The sequence below is a fragment of the Miscanthus floridulus genome, chromosome 1 (genome assembly GCF_019320115.1).
Source record: "Miscanthus floridulus cultivar M001 chromosome 1, ASM1932011v1, whole genome shotgun sequence".
Taxonomy (NCBI): domain Eukaryota; kingdom Viridiplantae; phylum Streptophyta; class Magnoliopsida; order Poales; family Poaceae; genus Miscanthus; species Miscanthus floridulus.
In genome coordinates, this window is record NC_089580.1 from 5,361,039 (window position 1) to 5,369,760 (window position 8,722).

At 37.9% G+C, this 8,722-nt stretch overlaps 1 protein-coding gene across 1 annotated transcript; it reads left to right on the top strand.

Annotated features, from left to right (window-relative positions):
* The first annotated feature begins 3,452 nt into the window (after positions 1 to 3,452).
* On the top strand, positions 3,453 to 7,301 carry LOC136471573 (metal transporter Nramp6-like). Its single transcript, XM_066469322.1, has 4 exons — positions 3,453 to 4,090; positions 4,929 to 5,065; positions 5,260 to 5,912; positions 6,972 to 7,301. The coding sequence occupies exons 1-4, from the start codon at positions 3,453 to 3,455 to the stop codon at positions 7,182 to 7,184; spliced, it is 1,641 nt and encodes a 546-aa protein (XP_066325419.1). The 3' UTR covers positions 7,185 to 7,301.
* The last annotated feature ends 1,421 nt before the right edge of the window (positions 7,302 to 8,722 follow it).

The following is an 8,722-nucleotide window of genomic DNA, read 5'->3' on the forward strand; positions in this document are numbered from 1 at the left end:
ATCTGTCATTAGTACGTGTTTACTGTAGCACCACATTGTCAAATCATGGACTAATTAGGCATAAAAATTTATCTCACAAATTAGTCTCAATCTGTACATTTAGTTTCGTAATTAATCTATAATTAATACTCCATGCATGTATTCAAATATTTAATGTGTCAGGGCTAAACTTTTGTCCTGAGGAAATAAACATAGCAGAAATCGGACGCCGCGCTTTCCGTGCTGCCCCTGATGCGGCTCGGCACTCGTAGGCGCAGCCAAACAGGGCCTTAACCTGAGCTATTGCCAATAGACTGTAGTCTAATTTTAATTTTCAAACTTTAAAACTAGACATCTTATCTTTTGAACTCTCGAAACCATTCAAATCACCTTTCTATCCTGGTTTGAAGTGGTTTTTCGGTTTTTAGTGTTTTAGTTAAAAGGTTCGATAAATACTTCACAAGGTTTTTAAAAAATATCTAAGCTACTAACAATTTTGAGAAAATATAGAGATATATTTGGATATGAAGAATTTAAATAAAATATTTAGTGCTCATGAGAATATCTCTATAACCTCAAATCTAAGAAAATGAGAAAATATCAAAATAATCTAGGAAATTCTCAAAAACATTCTAGTCGATGTCTAAACGAGCTTTACAGATGTTGTATGGAACAAAAATATGATATATGAATGCATTTTCATACCATGCATTTTGTGTTGGTTTGTGTCTTATGTTTTTTATCGTAAAAAGTTTTTAAACGCTTTTAGTTTTGAAAATTTTCTTGATATTCACTCATTTTCCTACTATCTTCACTCTAGCTAGGTCGAAGAAGAGAGTACTTGCACTTAGTTAAGGTACTAGTCAATCTATGAAGCCATATCGTTGTGGAGGATAAATCATTGTTGGATCTATAGAAGTAAGTGACATGAAGTCTATGGCTGATAACCAAGGTGAATTGATTCAGCCACAAGCTCAAGCTAGGTTGACATGCTCAAAGTATGAAGTGATGAAGACCCTCAAATATGCATGGTCAATGTGACAAGAAATGGATGGATGAAGGCTCAAACTGAGGTTAAATTATTTTTATATTTAATTCTTGAGTATAGGAATCCAAAACAGATCAAGTACTTGGGTTCAATATCTTATTAACAAATTCATATAATACCACTAGATGAAACATTCAATTCAAGCTATAGTAATAGAGCATGAATTTAAACTTTTCATTTGTTATGCATGACCCTAATAAGCATGTTTCTATATGCACCAACCACATACTAGTAAGGGATGAAATGATCATACATATTACAATGAAACATTTGTAATGTTGAAGAAGGGGTAGATTCCGATTTCATTTCTCCAATACCAGTGTAAAGTCCATTAATAGTTTGGTGAAGACCAATCATCAATATTGAAATCTATTCTTCACCCATATGAAGTAAACACCACTAATGATCAAGTGCTTCTCTTCTTGTTGCGGTTGGCTTGCGATTCTTGAAAGATACCACATGTTGTGAGAACTATTGTTGGTCATGATATCACTTGCGACGGTAATACCATTTGTAGGAATGATCACTTTCTTTATTCTCCAAAGTTTGCTTTCTCTGGGGTAACTTGCTTGCTCTTGATCAATTTTTTGATTCTTCAATGCGATACCACTAATGTCCTTTTAGATCACCACTTCACTAGCGTCATCAGCACAAAAGCTCAGGCACCCAATAGCCTCGCATGCACAACAACTCGAGCACTAGGGCGAAGTCGGCCGGTCACCAAAGGACCACCAATTGATACCAATTGAAATATGATAACTTGTTTGATTGATGGTGTTGTATGATGAACTCAATTTGTTTCCAATTTTGATCCTTGATTCCTTATTTGAGTCATTTTTCTTTCTTCTTGTTTGAGTCTTTTCTTTCTTCCAATCGATCTTGATCATCATTTGAACTCAAACTTCATCTTTATCTTGAGCTTCGTGTTGATCTTCAATTTGGAGTACTAAATGTGTGCCAAATACACTCCATAACTAAATGGACTTGTACCCCTTCACTTGTCATGCTCTTAGCTCAATTCAAAACCAAAATTAAGTCTCTTAACCACTTACAATCATTTATCCTACTTGAGAGCTTTTCCAAACAAGCGAATAAGAAGAAAAATTAATATAGGATGAACTCAATGGTAGATATTTTAAATTATGACAATTTAAAATGTTGCATGTTACAATATCACACACATCTCTTATTTTTGCCATTGTTCTTACTAGGGATGGCAGTGGGCAGTTTTGGGTTGAGGCCCGCGAGTTTTGGGTCCATCAATTGCGGGCGCGGGTGAGCCCCCCCCCTCCTGCATTCTTCGGATACAGGGACCCAAACTTATCGGGTTAGGTTTTGGGTTTTGGTTTCCACCCACGAAAACCCAATGGAGATCCAAAATATATCATTTTGAATAAAAACTCATGGCCTTAATTAATAAATTATTTCTGCAAGCTATTAGGTTTGTTCTAAGTTGAGTCATGGAATTGTGTGCTATTTCTTTACTATTGTTTATACATGTGAATATGTTATATATAGCATGCATATGTTTCCAAAAAATCCTTGTTGTTTTTATTGTACTGCCATATAGTTGTGGGTTTTGGGTTTTGGGATCCATCGGGTTTGATGGCGGGGTGGACTTTCACCTGAGTCGGTGTTAGGGCAGTTTCGGGTTTGAGTTCGGGTTTCAAGTTTGAGTCTGTGGAGACTTTGCCCAACCCAAATCCGCCCAGTTACCATCCCTAGCTCTTACCCATTTGTATGAACCGTCACGCGGATGCACCAACATGGTTTCACGATGCACCGCTTGCTATTTATTGGACTCACCAAGTAAGACAACCTTCCCATAACTCAACTTGAATAAATTCATACAACTAGCAACACAATTTGATCAGTGTAGTTTGTAGATAGATGATATTATAGATTGCTAAACACTATCATTATTCACCTCATGTCGTCGGTCATTTCATCTAGCACCCTTATAAGAATGATGGTGTTTCATTTTTCCTTAGTATATGGTCAAATTGTAGAATACCAAATAGCCTCAGTGATCAACAATTAGGATTCAATAATCAATGGTTTTAAAAATAGAATTTATGTTTTCCAAATTCTCAATCTATGATCAATAAGCATGTAAGTATAAAACAAGCACGCCTTTATTTTAGAAAATTAGGGCCTGATTGTAAATAAAAAATACAGATTTGCATTTTTCTGTATTAGCCTCTCTATGTTGCTTATAAGTGTTGTTTTGCTACTCTACCGCCTTTCTAAGTCGGCGTCCTCTCATTTCTAGCGTTCTTCACGTTAGTTTTCCATAGCCTCATGTCCCATAGGCTCTAAATATAGGAGTCCCTAAGATGCGCGGCAACAAACATCGGTTGTTTTCACCACGAACCATGCGGGACCACTAGCATTAATTTGCGTATCTTCCTAATCCCACCTCTTGATGGCCGACAACCACAATGCGGATGCCGCTAGAGAGCCTACCGTGAGTGCCTCTCCGCCCGCCTATGAAGCCGAGCACCGTGCCCTCCTTCGACCATCGTCGTTCATCTCTGCCATCTCAAATAGCAACGAAGGATGTGAGGAGCGTGCGTTTGAGCCATCTGAGAAGGTCATTGTTTCCGTCTCTGGCGACCACAAAGGCAACGCCAATGAAGAGGGTGCCTTCTATGCCTCGGGGGGCTGCATGCCACCCTTCTCATGGCGCAAGTTGTGGCTATTCTCGGGGCCTGGCTTCTTGATGAGCATCGCATTCGTGGACCCAGGAAACATCGAGGGTGACCTGCAGGCTGGTGCCATGGCAGGCCACACACTACTTTGGGTGCTCCTGTGGGCCACAGCCATGGGCCTACTCGTGCAGCTTCACGCTGCGCGCCTCGGGGTGGCCACGGGGAGGCACCTTGCTGAGTTATGCCGTGATGAGTACCCGGACTGGGCACGCCACACACTTTGGTTGATGGCTGAGGTTGCCTTGGTCAGCGCCGACATTCAGGAGGTCATTGGAAGCGCCATTGCGATCAAGATCCTCAGCCACGGCCTATTGCCACTCTGGGCCGGTGTTGTCATTACCGCTTTGGATTGGTAAGCATCTTTGGTTGTGTCTTCTTGGTATATGTAATGTTGTCAAATCCCGATAGTCATTTCACCTATATGATGAATGGTTGAGCAATTTTGATGCTAGATCTTAAGCTGCTTTTAGATCGGGGTATTTAGGCCTTGTCACTACAATGTTTTTTGGAGACCGGTGGACATCGGCTAGATAATCTTCTTGCCATTTTAATTTTCTTAGATAGAGTAGCATACGGGTAGTAAAATTTGTCTCTCTGACCCTATGGTTCTTCCCATACACGTGTCTTGAAAGATCATATCCAATTATATTCTAATATTTGTTGTATAAAGTATTAAAAATGTGATAAATATTCTATTTTTTTATCTAGCCAGGTGGTAGATTATTAGTGATTTATTGCATATGGTTTAACAAAGCACTTGTATGCACATGAGATAAATAAATGTTGATGGTATTAACATGGTGACCTAGAAGAACTGATCAACAAACTTTACCATGTTTAGTTATTCTATTTATGTTGCGTCCAAAGAGCAATAACAACACAAGCGCATGATATTTTTCTCCAATATTTAGCATAGGCGATAGTGCTCTTATTCGGGACTTCTTTTATGTATTACCATCTGAAGAAGGGTTTTAATCTAGTATGGACATATGGTGCACATGTTCCAATGTGTCTCCAACAATATAAGTAGTATAAGAGTGACATGTAAAACAGAGCTTATGTTTTTATACGACCTTACAAAGTTTATTGTTAACATCATGACTCGTGAGCACTGATTTTGTTGTATTTATTGCTTAAATGGTTGAAAGGTTGTACTTGCACCCTACTTACCATAATATTGTTTTCATCAGCTTTATGTTTCTTTCCCTGGAGAACTATGGGGTGAGAAAGTTGGAAGCTCTGTTTGTGGTTCTAATTACAACAATGGCGTGTTCTTTCGCATGGATGTTTGTAGAGACTGAGCCTAGTGGCAAAGATCTATTAATCGGTGAGTGTCTATTTCTTCTTAACCTCCTTTTTTCATTCAAAATTTGTAAAAGAGCTCACAATCAAAAGTGAGATGGTTAGGTCGAGGTTTAAGCCATGGTGGTGGTGAGCATCTGTGCAACAAGTGACTCTACTACATAGCCATTTGATGTGATATTATCTTCAGTTGATCACATTGTAATTTCTATACAATAGGTATTCTGGTTCCAAAACTAAGCTCAAGATCAATAAAGCAAGCCGTTGGTCTTGTTGGAGGTGTTATCACACCCCATAATGTGTTCCTCCATTCTGCTCTTGTGCAATCAAGAAAAATTGACCCAGACAAGGAATATGAAGTTCGTGAAGCGTTGAGGTACTATTCCATTGAATCGACCCTGGCATTGGTAGTGCCCTTCATGATAAATCTATTTGTCACAACAATTTTTGCAAAAGGATTTCATGGTACCAAGGAAGCAGATAATATCGGTCTTGAGAATGCTGGAAAATATCTACAAGAGAAGTTTGGGGGGGACTTTTTCCCAATCCTTTATATCTGGGGTGTTGGATTGTTAGCCGCTGGCACTAGTAGTACCATAACTGGAACTTACGCTGGACAATTTATAATGGGTGGATTTCTGAATTGGCGGTTGAAAAAATGGATCAGAGCATTGATCACTAGAAGCTTTGCAATTGTGCCAACTATAATCGTTGCTTTATTCTTCAACAAATCTGGCTATGAGTTGGATGCTCTCAATGAGTGGCTCAACGTGCTCCAGTCAATTCAGATCCCCTTTTCTCTCATCCCACTAATAACATTGGTTTCCAAGGAGAAAGTCATGGGGGTGTACAAGATAGGTCCAAGAATGAAAGTAAGTAATGGTTATTGATAATGTAAACTTGATAAGCTTATATTGGTTTGATTAAATTCAACCCTTTCCCAAACTGCTTGATCTTAGCTCATGAAGCTTGATGAGCTTTGGTGCATGAGCTCACTCATTTACCATTCCAAGACCAAGCTCAAATTTCTTACCAAACTACGCCTTGTGACAAACCTAGTCGTGTGTGTTTCTTACTTCACGTTTAAATACTGTTTGTAAAGATTACCCAATAATTAACTCATGCTAAGGCACATTCTAAAAAAAACTATCATCTAGAACTAGCATCTAGGAGCATTATGATGCTGATAGGTGCTTTACTTTATGATCATACCTATTTGGGACATGTGCATAAGCTTACATACCTTTGCAGTATTGCTAGTGATTATTAATAGGTGGTAGATATTGTTGCGCTAAAATATCGTTGGTTCTATTGCAAACATTGGTAGGCATAGCTTGCATATATCATCGGTGTCCTATTACCTAAAAATATAATTGGTTGTTCGTTTTCTTAATGATAGCCCAATTTAGCGATTTCAGAGTTTCTCATGTAAAGGTGTCAAAATTTCTTGGTTTCTTAAAAATTGTCTTCTTATCAATGTTATATTGTCACTGTATGGTTTCTTCCCATATAAAGCAGTTAGGTTCTAACTATAAGCAGTGAGATTGCATACAATGTGTGGATGTATTGCGTTGAGCCTCTTGGGCGAATCCATTTTGATTCTAACTATAAGTAGAAGATTGCATGCAGATGTATTACATTGAGCCTCTTAGAGGGTATAAATAGAGTATAGACTCGGGAGGCAATACACGTCTCTAGTTACATACGGTGATACTGGGTTACATTCCTATCTACCAAATACAGACAAACACAAACATATTATGTGTTAAACGACATATTATCTTTCAAAATGTGTGCTCTAATTGTTTAGGAAGTCTGAATTTGATCTTATCCTTGAATGATGGGTATTCAAATGTCTTAGTTGTTGTAGTTCTGTCAAATTGCAAATTCACTATATAGCATTATCAACTGACCTCGGCATCTCGATGCAGATTGCAACCTGGACAGTTGCTTCCCTGCCGATCCTAATCAATAGCTATATGTTGTTGGACTTCTTCTCTTCAGAAATGGGAGGCGTGTTGTATAGCTCAGCTCTATGTGTGGCTGTGGCGACTTATTCTATGTTCATACTATATCTTATTTTTCGAGGCATAGAATTTCCCAACTATCTCGCAACAACATTACACAAGAAGAGTTCCATATAGTGAAAATGGGATGAACAATATTGTTGTATGGTAGCTTATTGACATTTTTAGGAAGGTCACAAAAATGCAGTGCCCATTGTATAGAGGAAAACAAAGTTTCAGTTGTTGTGAAGAATTACTAAGTCTGTTGTATGGTTTATATAAAGACCTTTGACTACGATTGAAAAAATTATCATGGGAGAAGAACAACCTCTGTGTCTATACCTAAATTTCCTAACAATATCTTCTTATTTCGTGGTACGTGGAAATGACAAATAGTGAGAGAAACACAACAAGACACCAGGTATCAAAGGTAGATTGTTGGTACTCATGTTGGTGTACAATGAGATTCGAGATTATGCTGTGAAAATGTTCATGTGACTAAAACACCAACGATTCTTTATTTGGATGGACATGCCCATTCTCTGCTGGTCAGGACCAGTGGAGCAATGCAAACACACTTAATAGGCTTGATATAGGTATATGAACTGCAGAGTTGTGTCTTAATCTTTAGCCAGTAGAATGTCATCACCATCACTGGTCTAAGTGACCGCATGTTCTCTTCTTTCGAAAAGGAATCAAAATTTTGAATGTGGTGGAAAGAAATTCATTTAGTTTTGTTTTGCTCAAATTATGTTCAGTTGAATATGAGTTGGTCAAAAGAGTAAGATTTTCAAATGTATGGCCGTGACATTGTATCCAATAATATTGGTTGGTTCATTTAGCTAGCTTGTCCCGAATATTTGAAACGAACTATTACTATTGCTCTAGTAATGTTGCATATACTTGCATGATTAGATGCATTAGTTTTGCTTAAAAGAGCTATACTTTTTTTTTAACTTTTGCTCCAAAATGCTTGCGGACCATTGGCTTTTGATAGTGCCTCAATAAATCATTGAAAGAACTAAAACCCGTGTTTTTTGCTGTTGTAATATGTGATAGTGCCAATAATAAAAGTGTTGGCTATGGCATTCAATATCTATGTGCAAATCAGATCATTGTGGGATTTTAAACAAGAACCATTAACAAATTGACCCTATAATTTAATTGGAAAAGAGAAAACAATTTTTCATACAAACAAGTAAATGGTCACATGCCCAATAGATATGCGTTCTTTCTATTAAAACTTGTTTATCTTCAAAGGAAATCCTACCAAACAGTTATCTCTCTCACGTGTACATGAATCTTATATATAGGAAGCACTTCCTTGCCCCACTTCAAATAATGTAGTGGTAAAAATCCCCTTCCCATGGAGCAATCAAGCTGACATGAATTTGTCCGCACTTGGCGATTGCAATCAATGGCTGTTAGGGACAACCTTTTCTATCTCAGCCGCCACCCTCCTTGTTGTGACTTTCTTTCTTCTGCTCGCCCCTTGGGCTTTGCCCTAAACAAAGTCTTAACAAGATAGTGTTTTTGTCCGACAATCCTTACATTCCAAACTGTAAGTCATTTAGCTTTATTCCACGTCAAACTTCTATAGTTTTGATCAAGTTTACAGAAAATGCACAAACAACTACAACATAAAATTAGGTTAAGTAGATACAACGGACAATATA

What these genes read in the sequence shown, in the direction of transcription:
- LOC136471573 (XM_066469322.1), top strand. Translation starts at nt 3,453, where the DNA reads ATGGCCGACAACCACAATGCGGATGCCGCTAGAGAGCCTACCGTGAGT. An exon ending in GTCATTACCGCTTTGGATTG is followed by an intron (nt 4,091 to 4,928) that starts GTAAGCATCTTT and finishes TGTTTTCATCAG; the next exon opens with CTTTATGTTTCTTTCCCTGG. An exon ending in AGATAGGTCCAAGAATGAAA is followed by an intron (nt 5,913 to 6,971) that starts GTAAGTAATGGT and finishes ATCTCGATGCAG; the next exon opens with ATTGCAACCTGGACAGTTGC.